This window comes from Gorilla gorilla, chromosome 15, assembly GCF_029281585.2.
Source record: "Gorilla gorilla gorilla isolate KB3781 chromosome 15, NHGRI_mGorGor1-v2.1_pri, whole genome shotgun sequence".
Classification (NCBI taxonomy): domain Eukaryota; kingdom Metazoa; phylum Chordata; class Mammalia; order Primates; family Hominidae; genus Gorilla; species Gorilla gorilla.
The window spans coordinates 88,827,153-88,844,340 of record NC_073239.2 but is presented as its reverse complement, the minus strand read 5'-3'; the positions used below and the strand labels follow the sequence as shown (position 1 = coordinate 88,844,340).

The following is a 17,188-nucleotide window of genomic DNA, read 5'->3' as shown; positions in this document are numbered from 1 at the left end:
GGATGAAGCTGGAAACCATCATTCTCAGCAAACTATTGCAAGAACAAAAAACCAGACACTGCATGTTCTCACTCACAGGTGGAAATTGAACAATGAGAACACTTGGACACAGGAAGGGGAACATCACACACTGGGGCCTGTCGTGGGGTGACAGGAATGGGGAGGGAAAGCATTAGGAGATATATCTAATGTAAATGAGAGTTAATGGGTGCAGCACACCAACATGGCACATGTATACATATGTAACAAACCTGCACGTTGTGCACATGTACCCTAGAACTTAAAGTATTTTTTAAAAAATCAATAAAAAAGTGAGACATTAATCCAAGTCAACTCTCCCAGAAGAAACATGAAAGTCAAAGATCTGCCACATATTATTTTCATTAATTTAATGTGCCCCATGGCTACTCAGCTCCAACAATGTGGTAACAGTAGTCTGTGGTTGATAACATGGTAGTCGCATAGGGTGCTAGAAAGGCAACTGATTGGAGTGGCCAGGCTCCCTGGACACCATTATGGCTTCCATGGGAAAGTGCTGAGGAGCCTTAATCAAGTTACTCACCCTCTCTATACTTTTAGTTCTTTCATCTATAAAGTAAGACTAGAAAATATCTAAGGAAAAGCTACTAAACTCCCTATGACAACAGCTTGGTTCTTCTACGTTTTGAGATATCTACAGATAATTATGAAATAAAAAATCTAATTCAAAACACCAACTCTCTCATTACTTTGCAACACATACTACGTCTGGATATTGTAAAAGACTAAGTAAGTGCTTTTCAAACTTAGTTGGGCATCAGATTTTCCTGAGAACATCTTGAAACTCAGATTCCTAGGACCCAGCTCAGACCTATTAAATAGAAATACCTTGTGGAGGGGGTCCTTTGAGGATTAACATTTTTATAAAGCACCCTGAATGATGTGATGTATAGCTAGGTTCAAATATCATCATTACACTGGGCAATTCAGTAACTCAGGATCCTAAGGATACAGGAATATAAAAAAGGTTAACAGGTCTGGGTGTCTTCATGAATAATTCAGGTTTTCTTTTAAATAGATCTTTAATGTGACCAATACATTTTTCATACACACCTGCAATCCAAACTGTGAATATGAGGGATGAAAAACTAAATTAGAAAGTCTGTTCAAGTCAATAAATAAGTCATGCCTTGGGAAAGTACAACTTCTCACAGTTAATGACATGAAAACATGAAAAGGAAATGAAGAGTGTTCTGAAAAGTGTGGGCTTTAAAAACCCACCCATCATTACTCATATGTCAGGAGGTTACCATCCTAAATGTCATCTAAAAGTCACAACAACATTATGGACATAATCATCCACTTATTACTCGAAAGTTTACCCAAAAGCTTCATTTCTCTAGATTTGGCTTTTTAAATGTCAGCATCTGAATCAACACAATGCAGTCCAAGCAAAAATTTCACACTGAAAGTGTCTGACAACAAGAGACAAACAACAACAACAACAAACAAGAGAAAGAAAACAAAAATGAAAGCACAATTTTTTAAATGTAAATTTTCGTCGTGGGTATCTAAGGAAAGGTTTGGGTTTATGGCTATGACTTTGAATAATTGATTACACAAAAGGACTTCCAAAGAAAATGCTTTGAATTGTCATTGGCTTCACAATCCAACCCTTACTGATGATACCTTGAGGATAATGTCCTACAGCAAGTAAGTTCTTGGTTGTAGCCAAAAGGCAGCCTACAGCATCAGGAGTAGAAAACTATATGAAAATCCCATAGTTCAAGTACAACCATGGTTTAAGTCAGTCAGGTTAACTAGGTTTAAAATGGTGTCAGGGCCTGAGCTCACACTGTGCAGTAAGTGTGTCTTCTTTCTAACAGACTGAACCAATTCAATGTCCCTTTTATGGCAATTAATATAGCAAATAAACATGAACATATATATATACTCTTTACACAAGTTTGTCACACGAAAGTAAGATATAGTTTCATTACTAGTTGTCATTTCTCTAAAGAACTTCAGCAATTGACATGTTAGTTACTAAATTAAACCAGAAAAGAGCCCCTTACTACCACCAAAAAGTAAAAACCAAGTTCTCATAAACCTTCAGGAAGTTTTTTTTTCCTGTAAACATAATACAAACATTCTAGTAGAAAGGTGGTTGGGTTACATGACCTTTGCATTTCTTATTCTTTAATAATCCATGAATTTGCAATCCTCTGAAGAATATAAAAATATTTTTATTGTTTTCCTGTGTCTTAAAAAAACTCACTGTATAAATTTGCTCTAGACAACTTATTAACAGCACCAACATTTAGAGATTTAATCATTTATTTTCTCTCCAAGTGTCACTGACTCTACAAGACCTAAACATGAAAAGAAAAAGAGATATTCATTACGGACCACATTGTGGTCTAAGTAGGATATAAGATGCTCATTCGATTTATCTAAAGTGATCTTCACAATTACCTTCCTCCCACATTTTTTTTTTCTTTTTACAGATGAAAAAATTGTGGCTCATGGAAGTTAAAGAACTAACTTACAGTCACACTGCTAAAGAGTGGTAAAGTTGGAATTTTAACCTAAGTCTCACTCCAAAGCCCATGTTCCTACCAGCCTGGCACGGGGTCTCCCAGTTTGTGGGTGGGTTAAGAAAGTAACAATGACTCAATGTCTATTATTCTGTATGTTTCACTAATTGCTGAGTCCCATTAACCTATTTTTTTCTTTACCGCAATTTAATAAGCATCATTCTTAGAGATGGGTTATCTAGACATTCTCTTGCAAAGCAAAGAATTACAGAATCTTACACTCAAAGCAAGAATAATTTGAGAACTCTATTTTTACAAGGAAAAGAGAAAAATTCACCATATTGATCATCCAGGAATATCTAGTTCCACATTGCCCATATAAGTAATACACAGAGCCTCTCAGAATGCACAGAACTGAGTAGAAACTCAAGTAGTTAGTGAAATGAACATTAACTTATTTCCTTATTAACATACAAGAGTTAGTTTAAATTTTCACAAACATGTAAACATCAAAAAGGTGTACAATAAGAAGCAATTATGTCAAATTCAGCATGTACTAAAATAAACTTATGTGCCATTTTCTTCCTTTAAAATGTATTCTTTTTCCAAATATCCCAATTTGAATTAATAGCACCAATGATTTTCATTTATCCAACGTCAAAAACCCAGTCATCTTTGACCCTCTACTTGCCGCCTATATTCCTTCAGTTTCCAAGTCATTTTTAATCCAGACTTTAATTCCTCTTATCAGTTTCTCTTAATTCTGAAGGTGATTTCACAGGCTGGATTAGTGGCTCTCCTTTCCCTCCTTACCTTTCACACAGACACAGAAATCTCTCTCCTAGAGCCTCCGCTCTATCTTGATAACAATCCATTCAGCACAATGGGGCAACAGTCATAATCCCAAAGAGATCTCAATCTTGCAACTCTTGGCACAGAAGTTTTTCTTGATTAAATTGTCTAATTCAACACTAACATCTGGCTCCAGCCAGCCTCTCTTCCCAAAATCCTATCTCCATTTACTCCTTGTAATGCATCCTATGTCCAAGCTAACCAGTTCCGGTTGCTGTTACTTTCCTTAGCTCTGTGCCCTTGCTGAAACATCTCATCACCTGGTATGTTCTTCCTCTCTGCTTTCCACATAAAGCAATCCTGCACATATTTTAAAACTGAGTTCAAAGACCACTCTTCCACAAGCCCATTCTCACCTCTGAGGCTGGGAGAACTGGCCTCCTCCTCTGAAATTATGTAACACTCTACTTGCACATCTATTTTGGAAATTAACATTTAGACTCTATAACAGTTATTTGTGTACATCTTATGTCTCCTACCAACTGTAAGCATCTCATACAAATATACCTCTGTATCTCCCACAGCATTCAGCCCAGATTTTGTACATACTACGAGTCTGAAGAACTTTCAGTTCATACATCTTACACTAAGGCCTTTCCACTGAAGGAGAATGTGTCTTCCCATCTGCATTGCTTAGGCAACCTTTGGGTTTAAAGAAAACTAAATGGCATAATATTTTTCAAGTGTTAAATACCAAGTGCTCAAGTATGAACTCCCTTGAATTTTAGAACTAGAGAACCAGAGGATGTGAGAAGAAAATATGCATTTATCAGTAAGGCAGTTTAGGCAGAAAACATTTGTCTTTTTATCAGCCCTACACAGAACACAACAGTCCACACGGACAGCATGCACAGCACTTGACCAGGCACCTTACTTTGCAGTAGACGATCATGTTTGGAGAACTCTCCTCTGGGTCAGCAACCCCCACTGCTCTTTGATCCCCAGATCCTTGAGCCATCCTGAGTGTCTTCACTCACACTGCAAAAATAAATGAATAAACCATTAAGTCACGAAGGAATTATATAAAGAGGGCTTTGAAATGCAAAGAATTAAGTAACTTTTGGCAGATGCCATGAACACAAAACATGATATTACATGATACATTTTTTAAAGTTAGGGGATGATTGTAGTCTTACTATCCACAAATATTCTTCTAATCCCCAAACAACATGTTATTGATTTTCAGCTCAGAATCGCACACCCCAGGAGTGAATATACAGCAGTGTTTTGTTTTGAGACAGAGTTTCGCTCTTATTGCCCAGGCTAGAGTGCAATGACGCGATCTCAGCTCTCTGAAACCTCCGCCTCCCGGGTTTAAGTGATTCTCCTGCCTCAGCCTCCCGAGTAGCTGGCATTACAGGCATGTGCCACCACACCCAGCTATTTTTGTATTTTTAGTAGAGACAGGGTTTCTCCATGTTGGTCAGGCTGGTCACAAACTCCTGACGTCAGGTGATGCACCAACCTCAGCCTCCCAAACTGCTGGAATTACAGGCGTGCGCCACCGCACCCAGCCACGGCAGTCTTAAATAATCTCCTGAAGACAGGTGAAGCCAATCATTTTGCTGTTGAGTTCACCTTGCCAAAGCTCATTTTCTGATTAATTCTATGCATTAAAATATGAATATTTTATTAGGGAAATCAAAATCCAGACCACAAGGAGATACCACTTCATACCCATTAAGATTATTATAATTAAAAAAAAAAAAACCCTTAAGTAAGTCTTGGCAAGGATACAGGGAAATCAAAATCCTCAAACATTGCTGGTAGGAATGTAAAATGACACAGTCACTGTTGAAAACAGCTTAGTGTTTCCTCAAAAAAGTTGAACACAGAATTACCATATGATCTAGTAATTCCACTTCTAAGTACATACACAAACTAACTGAAAACAAATATCAAATACTTGTACACAAATGTTCATAGCAGCACTATTCACAATAGTTGAAAGGTGGAAACAACCCAAATGTCTATCAGTGCATGAATGGATAAATAAAACGTGTATATCCATACAATGGGATATCATTGAGCAATAAAAAGAAATAAAGTACTGACACACGCTACAACGTGGATGAACCTTGAAAACATGCTAAGTGAAAACACGCTAAGTGTAAAAAGCCAGACACAAAACGTCACATGTTGCTGGAGTCTATTTTTATGAAATATCCAGAATAGGTAAATCCATAGAGACAAGAAACAGATTGGTAGCTGCCAGTAGCTGCAGGGAGGATGGAATGGGTGACTGCTTAATGGATACAGGGTCTCCTTCAGGGGCCTTGATAGAGGTGATGGCTGTAGAACACTGTGAAAGCATGAAATGCCACTGAATTATATACTTTAAGATGGCTAATTTTATGTTATGTGAATTTTACTTCAATTAAGAAAAATAAATATATTTAATGTGGCCTTTTTGAAAAGCCTGAAAAGATAACAGTAAGATAAGAACAAGTATATGGAAGTTTTGAGTGAAGAAGGAAGTTCAGTCCTTGGTATGACACTCTATTTATTGTGTGACCTTGAGCAAGTACAATAATCTTTTGGGTTTCTTTTGTTAATTTCCCTTTAAAACAAACATATCGAACACCTGCTATATGCTCTGAGTCATGCCAAGGCACCTTCCTCTACATTGTCCTCAGCAGTAAAATGTGAATTCCACCAAGTTCCCCTCAGGTAAGGGTCAAATAAGCTGAGTATGAGAGCAGAGTATAAAGCCATAAAAGTCCCATACAAATGTTATCCCTAATCTAAGAGGCTGCCTGGGTTATTTGCACAAAATTCAGAGGCTTTTCATCAAAGAAACTCTTATAAATACCATACGTGACAGAAAAGGCCATTTCAATTCAAAATACAAATTCAGGAAACATTTTATTATAAAACAAGTTGCTACCAAAGGTCATTCCATAAAAACAAATTTGGGTGGAAAATGGGAGAGAGAGGAATTTGTAATTTATGCTAAGAATTTAATTGCCGAAAATATCCCATTCGAATAACACTACCTGCTTTCTTCACTATTTATAAATTACAATGTTTTTTAAAATTAGATTACATAAAGAGGTAAAGAGCATCATTCTATAATATTATCTCTATACACTGTAATATCAGGATTTCTATGAATATAGTACTACATGGAAATACTGATTACCATTCTAATCAATGGCTTTTAAAATTAAATGAACAACACACAGTTTTATTTTTAAACAACTACTTAGTTGCCTACTCCTTTGCCTTAATACAGAATACAACAGAGCATGAAAACAAAAATTGAGTTCATTTATATATACTCATGTATCTATGTAATAGAGACGTTTTAAGTTTCTGTCGCTTTATTTTAAAATGAACACTTTAATGAGCACATTCTCTTCTATCTAGAAAACTGTATTATAATAGCAAGGTTAGAAATGACCTAGAAACAAATGTGTCAGGCCTCCCTCTGCCCAGCCACCCCCTCCCACCAACAGAAGCATTTGTGTGTGTTAAAACAGGCTGATGTTCCAGAGTCTAGACTGGAAACTACTAAGTGAATGCAGATAGTCTCTGTGTGAAGAATTTTAGTAAGCCTCGTATTCAGTAGAAATGTTTCTATTTTTGGTTCCTCTATTAACTCGTTTTGAAACTCAGACAAGCTATTTAGCTTTCCTGTGTCTAGAAAGAATCATTTCTAAAATAATAATATACTTTCTAGTCCATATGTCAACAGATGTTAGAGAGAACTGGATGTGAAACCTACATAGGTAAAGATTTTCTAATTAAATTCAGTGACTATTAAAGCTGGGGCTTGTGAAATTAAAGGACTAGGTTTTCATTCATTATAGTATGATGTAAAATACTTCTTTTAAATGGAGTACAATAGAAATGGGTTTAAATTTAGTGGTAGAGAAAAACAGAATGTTCTTCTTTGTACATATATATATATATATATATACACACAGTAAACAACCCAGGGGCTTCAATATTAACATTTGAAGAATGTGAACATTTTTCTGAAAACATGTAACTGCATACCAAAAGAAAGAAAGCATGTTAATATTATTTTCCTATATGGACTCACAGCTAACCCAAGAGGAAAACTGAAAATGGGCTAGGACCTTGCATTTCACAGTCTCCAAGAAGAGACAATACAGCTTGATGGTTACAAGATGCCTCTCATTAGACAGATCCATGTCCGAATCCAGGCTCCACCACTTCCTAGCTGTGTGATCTTAGGCAAGTTCCTTCTCCTCTCTGTGCCTTTAATCTGTTATCTGTCACACACCATAGCCCCAGCATAGTGGAAAGCCCTCTGAACTAGGAGTCCTGGTATCACCCCACCCCTAGCTCCTTTGCAACTAACCAGCTATCAGAACCAGGACACACAGCTTCCCTGGACCTCAGTTGGGCATTGGCTATAAAATTCAGCATCCTTAGAGTTCCTTCCAGCTCTGACCTATACCCTCAGAACCTCACATTTCTAACTTTCCTTCAAAGGTTCTCACCAGAATGTTCCATGCCACCTGTCTCTGTCAATACTGCCTATATCCCAGCCCATCTCCTCTATTCATGACAGCGCTCAATGTCTCAAAGAATAAATCACAAAACCACTGCGGTGGAGCATCCCCTATCTGACTCAGCATCCCTCCCCATGACGGAATTCCTATACCACACCACCCACCCTTAGGTTCTTTGGGACTCACCATTTATTCTTTGAGCAAATATGCTGAGCATCTACTTTTGTAAGGTTCCATGCTAGGCCCTGGGGATATACAGATAAGTCAGACACAGATCCTCTCCTTAAAATGTTCAGAGACCAGTAGGAATAACAGATGTGTTACAGAAAGGACACTGTAATATGTGGTTGCTCAATTATGATGGCACAGAGTAGGAGGAGGTGACAGATGAGCAGAAGCCTGGGAGAGGCAAAGTTTGCCATTCCAGCCAAGGCTATGCACACACACAGGCATAGAAATCTGAAGCCCCAGAAGCGGCTCAGCTCTGTGCTAGACAGTCAAGAGAAAAAAGCCACAAAGATAATCTGATCCCAGAAAGATTAAGTGGGAGACAGCCAAGTGTGGAGAGTGAGATAACAGGGATTCGCAACTATCTGAATTTGCGGGACTTTGTTTACTTGTCTATCAGGGACTTCCTCTCTAGAAAGTCAGTTCTTCACAGGCAGGGACTTTATCGTTGGGGTTCACCCCTCTCTCCCTGGTACCTAGAGCAGAACCTGGCACATAGAAGGTACTTAAATATGTTTGAATGAATGATGGAGCTGATAAAATTCCACCAGGATGCAGTGTCCTCCTTCCAGAAGATTCATCTGGATAACAAGCCATTAAAAGTGGCCAATAAAGAAGACTCTTGATCAACAAAGACCCATGTATAGCATCACACATAAAGATTTTCCCCAAGGTTTATTGATATGAACCAGCCTAGACTCAGCAATCCACTTCTGGAATTCATAAGCAATTTAGGTAAGAAGGAATATGTGATGAGGGAAGAAAATATAGTGAAGGGGATGCTCTATGCATAATAGGACAATTGAGCACCTGTGACACAAACAGATTCGTGAATCCTTGAAAGTCAGGATTGTGCCTGCAAGTCTACTCCAAACTGACACTGCATCTGTAACTTGCAGTTACAATAAATGCCTGCTGTTTACTTTATAATGCCAGCCCCTCTGGAACAAGCAAAGCCTAGGGTTCTGCAGCTAACAATGTTGAGCAGAGCAGGAAGGAAGGGCCTCGATGGTACAGGAAAAGGAAGGGCTTTGAAGTCAGACTGGGAATCACATCTCAGCTCTAGCCTCATTAAGGCTACTATGTGGCCTTTGACAATGGGCTCTCCCACCCTAAATTTCCAGCTCCTTGCCTGGAAGATGAGACCCCTCCATCACACAGGGTTGCTTTTGAAGAGGGAAGACACTAAGTCATGGAAATGCCCCAGCACAGAATGAATATCGAAACTGACCAGTGACCTTGTTCTAAGCCAGTGTTTGGCCCAGTGAAATTCCCAGGCCACTGGCATCAGATTCAATGGAGAATCCCACCCCAACCCCCACCCTCAGATGTTCTGACTCGTGCATCAGAGATGAAGCCTTCAGCGGTCCAACAACCTCCTCAGGTGATCCTGACACAGAGCTAAGAGGAGAACCGACTACAATTACCCTACAATGTCACTGAAATTACCATGGCTTGCAACTAAATGCTTTAAACATCATGCCTGCCACTCTTAGTGCCCAGCCCTCAAAACCCTATTCAGGGAAATGCCATGTAGGTGAAGCAATCAAACCCTGACTGTAATATAGTTTGAATATTTATGCTGCCAAATAAGAATTTCTGTTGAAGTTATTTCCTCTCCTCCATATTATATCAAATTCTCATTGTTTGCCTCAGCCCATTAAAACCCAATGGATTTTTTTTTTCTGACATCAGCAATGTTAAGCACTTCAGGAAAAAAAAATTTACAAGATGTGTGCTAGCTCAGTAGTACGAGCTTGTTTATATAGCTCTAATCTGACTGAGTGGGCAGGAATCCCAAGGGGAAAGAAGGAAGAACAACAGCTCTAAATAACAAATCACTCTTCCTGTTATAGCAGAGTATGCCAACTTGACATTTCCTATATATTCGAAGTTCAAATGCTCAATGACAGACAGAGTGTCCGTTTCAGGTAATGCACCAAGATCTTAAAGTACGGCGATAGCACTCAACCCCTAAAGGCCAATTTTGGTGGCACTGGAAGGCACCCAGTATTTTACTGGGATATAATCACTTGATCATTTTAGGACATCGATTAGAATTCAGTGGTTCCCAAAAACTTGCCCAAGCACCGGAAGTAGGCTAGCAGTCTCAGAATAACCTGGGAGATATTCTAAATATACATACTCCTGGTTCCCATGCTCCAGAAGTTCTGATCCAATAGGCCTAGGGTGGTCCCTGGAGATTTACAGATTAACCATTTTCCAGATGATTTGTAAGTACAGCCAGGTTTGGAAACCGCTGACCTAGATTCCATGGAGCCTGCCTTCCCTTCGCTTGATCCCTTCCTCCCATCCCATGCTGCCTGATGTTTGGGCAGACATGCTAATGGGGGGCTCCTTTAGCTTCCCATGTATTAAGGCAAAAACTCAATGAAATGGATACAACAAGGTTCTGGGGTCAAAAAAAACTGGCTTTCAATCCTGGCTCTATCATTTAAGTGCTGTGTGGCCGTAAGCAACATATTTAACCCCCCTGGGCCTTAGTTTCTTCACCTATAAAATGGAACAAATGCTAATCACTCTGCAGCAGTGGTTCTCAGCCTGGCCTGCTGATTAGAATTTCTTGCACAGCTCATCACAGCAACCACAACAGGTGGATGTTATTATTCCCACTCTATGGATGAGAAAAGTAAGACTGAAGAGCACAGGTAACTTGCCCAAAGTAACACAGTTTGTCAGCCAAGCAACTAAAATTCAAACCCAGGACTGATTCCAATGCCCACAGTTTTTCCAACATGTCCATCTTGTGAAATCACCTACATAAAGTAGATGTTTGGCACAAAGCCTGGAACATAGTAGGTCCTCGACTAATCTGTGTTTCCTTCATTCTACTTGCTAGTTTTCAGTGAAGTTGACTTCTCCATTCCGATCCTACCGTAAGACTTACAAATAAATACAATGTTCTCTACGCTATCACAGCTGCCTGACAGGCTAAACTAATTAAATTATCAAAGCTGCATATAGCCTGCATGCGGATTGCTTAAACCTGGGAGTTCAAGACCAGCCTGGGCAACATAGCAAGACCCAATCTCTACAAAAAAAATACAAAAATTAGCCAGGCATGGTGGTGCGTTGCCTGTAGTCTCAGCTACTCGGGAGGCTGATGTGGGAGGATCACTTGAGCCCAGGAGTTGGAGGCTACACTGAGCTATGATCACACCACTGCACTCCAGCCAGGGCGACAGGGTGAGGACTGATCTCTGAAGTAAAAATAAAAATAAAAATTTTGCATTCCATCTGTTAAAGTTTCTAAAAATTAAGCTAGGAGGGAGAAGTGGAAAGATAGCCATGTAACAGGGCATGCTGGCCCTGGGAGTCCTGTTACTGCAATCTCTGCTAGAAAACCAGGTCTACCCAGTCATCCTCTCTCACCAGGGCTCTGAACTCCACACTGCTCTGGAAACCCCAACCCCTCCGACTCCCCACAGACTCATCCCACCCTTTGAACATTTCTGTAAATAGTATGCCCACTATGTCCTTCCATCTCCTCTCTGAACTTTAACCTTCTGTGACCTTAATGGAAACTTGCCTTCTCCTCTCCTGCAGCCCTCTGTCCTCATGTCATATATCTGAAGACCAGGGAGTAGGGCAGGCAGCCTCCTGGCTCTCCACTGCTGCTTCAAATGATTTCCCTCCCTCCAACACAAATCCCTGCTCTGTGGCACTCAGGCCGTCTGGCTCTGCCACTTTCTGCTCATCCTCACTGCTGTTTTCCACCTCCCTCCTGCTTATGCCTTCTCATTCCCTGAAGACTCCAGCTTCCGCCTCTCGGAGGGTTTCTTCTGCTTCCCTAACACCTTCACCACTTTCAGTGACTTTAACATCAGAGTCAAAGACCTACCAGAAAAGCCAGTTTCTCAGTTCCTTATTTCCTCACCTGAAGCTTTTTCCTTCTGAGTCACTATCTCACATGGCCACATCCTAAACTTTGTCATCACCTCAAATCCCACTACAAGCATCCTCCACTCTGTCCACCCTTCCTCTGTTCAGCTCACTTACTTACTCTGCATTCACTGCAAACAATCTTCAAACTTATTTAGACATTTAATCCATTGAACACACAGCACTTTTACTATCCATTCCTACCCTTCGCTTCACCTTCACTATTCACACTGGCTCCATCATTATACTCACTCATAATCACTCCCTTGCACATACCCTCTACTCCTGCATCTCCCCTTGTGATGGTTAATACTGAGTGTCAACTTGATTAGATTGAAGGATGCAAAGTATTGATCCTGGGTGTGTCTGTGAGGGTGTTGCCAAAGGAGATTAACATTTAAGTCCGTGGGCTGGGGAAGGCAGACCCACCCTTAATCTGGTGGGCACAATCTAATCAGCTGCCAGCAAATATAAAGCAGGCAGAGAAACATGAAAAGGTGAGACTGACCTAGCCTCCCAGCCTACATCTTTCTCCCTTGCTGGATGCTTCCTGCCCTCAAACATGGGACTCCAAGTTCTTCAGTTTTGAGACTCGGACTGGCTCTCCTTCTTCCTCAAGCTTGTAGACAGCCTCTTGTGGGACCTTGTGATCATGTAAGTTAATACTTAATAAACTCCTACATATATACACACACAGTTATATATATACTATTGTATATATAAAAATAGTATATATATATACTATTGTATATATAAAAATAGAATATATATATATATATACACACACACACACACTATTAGTTCTGTCCCTCTAGGGAACACTAATGCACCCCCTTTCTGTGTCATACTATCCTTACCAAATTCCAACACTGATGGAACCCAACTATCCACCAATCCCAAGCTCCCATCCAAACAGATGAACACTTTGGGGTGGAGAGGAAGTCACACAACCAGGCTGACTAGCTGCATTAAATTCATGGCCACAAACATTAAATGAATAGTCAACACTGCCTGCCAAACCCAAAATGTTTTCCTACCAAGCTTGTTTCTCCCTTTCTGAGATGGCTATGCCATATCTTTTCCCAGCTCATATTTAACACATAGTCTTAGCTGATGAGCTCACTTCAAAATTCATGGAAGAAATGGAAGCCAGCAGAAGGCAAGTCCCTCATCTTCAGACACCCTCACTGAAGCCACCATGTTCTCCATTTTCCTTTTTCTTATGGGGGAAAGTTTTTCTGTCAGAGGAATTTGAACCAGAGCAACTCCATCTTGAGTAGGGGCTGGGTAAAATGAGGCTGAGACCTACTGGGCTGCATTCCCAGAGAGTTAAGCATTCTAAGTCACAGAATGAGACTGGAGGTTGGCATAAGATACAGGTCATAAAGACCTTGCTGATAAACAGGGTGTACTAAAGAAGCCAGCTGAAACCCACCAGAACCAAGATGGTGATGAGAGTGACCTCTGGTTGTCCTCACTGTTACACTCCCACCAGCGCCATGACAGTTTATAAATGCCATGGCAACATCAGGAAGTTACCCTATATGGCCTAAAAAGGGGAGTCAAGAATAATCCACCCCTTGTTTAGCATATAATCAAGAAATAGCCATAAAAATGGGCAACCAGAAGCCCTCAGGGCTGCTCTATCTATGGAGTAGCCATTCTTTAATTCCTCTACTTTCTTAATAAACTTGCTTTCAGTTTACTCTACGGACTTGCCCCAAATTATTTCTTGCGTGAGATCCAAGAACCCTCTCTTGGGGTCTGGATTGGGACCCCTTTCCTGTAACGTTACCATTTACCAAAGGGAAGTTATTCCATCCTTGCTCTTAATTAGATGGTTAATAGAACATTACTGCTCACATATGCCCTACCACCACACCAGCCGGGCTCAGGTGTAACAGTGGATTACAGATAAAAGACTTCCAAGACACAGCGTCCCTGAGGAAGAGTAGTTAGGGAAACCTAAAGTCAAGAGAGGAGACAAAAACAAGGACCCTTGGGGGGATTTGAAGCCTCTAGCACCTACAGCTCAGCAAACACTAAACACAACCCAACTCCTAGCCAGATTAAGTAAAACCTCACACTAAGTGCCTACCTACCTCAGTTCCTATGACCCAACACATCATGTCTGCCTTTCAACAAAAAATTACAACGCATGGTGAAAGGTAAGAAAAACACATTCTGAAGAGACAAGCAATCATCAGAATCAGACTCAGATATGTCACAGATGTTGGAATTATCTGTGTCATTAACAGATAGGAAATTTAAAATAACTATGATGAAAAATGTTAAGGATTCTAATGGAGAAAGTAAATGGTAATGAAACCAGAGAGAAGGAAACATTTTTTTAAAACTCCTTTGAAAAGGAAATGCTAAAAATCAAAAACACTGTAACAAATGAAGAAGGCTTTCCATGGGCTCATTAGCAGACTCAAATGGCCAAGAAGAGTAAGACCTACCATTTGATAGCACAAGAGGGTGACTAATGTCAATAACAACAACTTAATTGTACATTTTAAAATAACTAAAAGAGTGTAATTGGATTGTAACACAAAGGAGAAATGCTTGAGGGGATGGACACCCCATTTTCCATGATGTGGTTATTATGCATTGCATACCTGTATCAAGATATCTCATGTACGCCATAAGTATACACATATGTACCCATAAAAATTAAAAATTTAAGAAATTTTTTAAAAGACTCCATGAGCTTGAAAGTCAATCATGAATTTCCAAACTAAAGAGAGAGAGAGAATTAAGGGAGGAAAAAAACCAGAGCAGAATATTCAGGAACTATAGAACAATATAAAAAGCTGTAACATAAATGTAATCAGAATTCCAAGAAGAGAAGAAAGGAGAAGAAATATTAGAAGGAATAATGACGGAGAACTTTCCAAAATTAATGACATACAATAAATCACAGATCCAGAAAAGTCAGAAAACACCAATCAGGACAAACACCCAAAAAAAGAAAAACTACATCTAGGTATATCATATTCAAACTGCAGAAAACCAAAGACAAAGAGGAAATCTTAAAAGAAGCCAGATCCTTACCTATAGAAGAACGAGGATAAGAATTACAGAAGCCATGCAAGCAAGAGTGTGGAGTGAAATACTTAAAATGTTGAAGGGAAAAAAAAAAAAAAAAAACGCCCACTTAGAATTCTACATCTAGTGCAATTATCCTTCAAAAGTGGAGAAAAAATAAAGACTTTCACAGACAAGCAAAAACTGAGGAAATTTATCACCAGCAAACCTGCTATGCAAGAAATGCAAAAAGAAGTTCTTCAGGCAGAGGAAAATTATACAGGTCAGAAACTTGGATCTCTAAAAAGAAAGAACAAGCACTGATGAAAGAATAAAGGTAAAAATAACATATTGTATTTTTCTTATTCATAATTGGTCTAAAAGAAAAAAATAGACCCTTTTGAATAATGTTCATAGGACAAAAAAATATTTTTTAAAAGGCTAGCATATGAATGCCTAACACAGAGCTCTGGAACAGCCCTTGACAATTTAACTGACTCAAAGGTTGGTAAACTTGGGCCCATGGGACAAATCTAAGCCTGTTGCCTGTTTTTATACGATCTGTTTGCTAAGAATTGTTTTTACATTTTTAGATGCTTGAAAAAAAAGTTGAAAGAACAGTATTTTATGACACATGAAAATTGTATGAAATTTGAGTTTGTGTCCATAAATACACTTTTATAAATAAATGCCCATTTGTTTACTTATTGTCTATGATCACTTTTATGCCACAACAGCAGAATTGAGTTGTTGTAACAGGGACTGTATGGCCCACAGAACTCAAAATATTTACTATTTAGCCCTTTACGTTATAATTTTTTCTGTCCCTTGAACAAGTCCAAGCCTTTGGTTTTCAGAGGATGGCACTAAGACCTGGGAAGGTCAAGTTGTGTTCTAATGCCACCCTGCTGGTTAGCAATGAGTCAGCATTTAGAGCTTGGGTCTTCCCTCTCTTCTCACATGAGAGGGCTTATATTTTGTTAAGTATGGGTTCCAAGATTATAGTTTCTAATACTACTGACTATTGGGACTGCAGAAATAACATTTTATTATTCTCTTATTTCGCATGAAAGATTGTTATCACTGCTAGAGAAGAAGTGGGAGTGACAGAGAAGCGTTGCCAATTTTTATACACAAGAAGTGGATGACTAAGAGATGAAGAGGATGACATGTTCCCAGGGGACCTAAGAAGAAAAGCACTCCTATTGGCTTTTTCTTTTTTAAAGAATGTCAGTTTTATTCCTTGGGATTTCATTGTTTTCTTTCTTTTTTAAAAAAGAACAGGTAAAATCAGTATGTTTATATGTAAAACATGGCATTTAAATGTAATATAAGGTGCACCCTTTCAATGACTCAATAATGCCTCCATTTGTAGCAGCAATGGTAGACTTTTCCTCTTAAGATAGCAAAATTTAACAAAAGAAAATCTTTTCATAAAGCTTACCAGCCAAAAGCAATATAGATCAAAGAAATAACAATTGAATAGGTTCTCGGGGGTTTTACAGTTTTACTCACACCATGTAGATGGCAGACAAAAATAGTACAATTTGAATTTACAGTACCAATTCCTACAATGATGATCTAACTTGTAACAGTCCAACCCTCAAGAAAATCTAGAAAGGTAGATATGGTATTAAAAGAAGAGCTCCCAAGGCAATGAGGACACATGGGATCATGATCCAAAGAAAAAGGGAGTACAGAGGTGAGCCCGCTATTCTGTGCAATTATGGCTTTAAGGCATTTAATCAAATTCAACACTGTGCAATTATGGCTTTAAGGCATTTAATCAAATTCAACACCTCTTCATGAAAATACTCTTAGCCAATTTTAAATGTAAGGGGGCTTGCTTGATCTGATAAACGGTATTTGTAAAACACTTACAGAAATATTTAATAATATTTAATAGTAAAACATGGAAAACTTTCCCACTGAGATTGGAAATTAGACAAGAATGCTCACTATCACCACTTCTATTCACCATTATATTTGAGGTCTTAGCCTATACAACAGGCAAGAAAAACAAATAGAAGTCATGATAATTAGAAAGGAAAAAGTAATAACTCTTTTACAAGTAATTTAACTGTGTACATGGAAATTCATAATAATTTATGAATGCAATTACTTTTGCACCAACCTAATACACAGAACTATTAGGATTCAGTGAATTTAGCAAAG

General features: G+C 39.0%; 1 protein-coding gene across 20 annotated transcripts in view; it reads right to left on the bottom strand.

Moving 5' to 3' along the window:
* RGS6 (regulator of G protein signaling 6) overlaps window positions 1-17,188 on the bottom strand; it is a 634,490-nt gene that overhangs the window by 597,611 nt on the left and 19,691 nt on the right. For all 20 annotated transcript variants that reach the window (XM_004055388.5, XM_004055389.5, XM_031001858.3 and 17 more), the window contains exon 2: window positions 4,243-4,346. In XM_004055388.5, coding sequence (XP_004055436.1) covers window positions 4,243-4,326 — 84 coding nt within the window. In that variant the 5' untranslated portion in view covers window positions 4,327-4,346. The remainder of the gene's footprint in view (window positions 1-4,242; window positions 4,347-17,188) is intronic.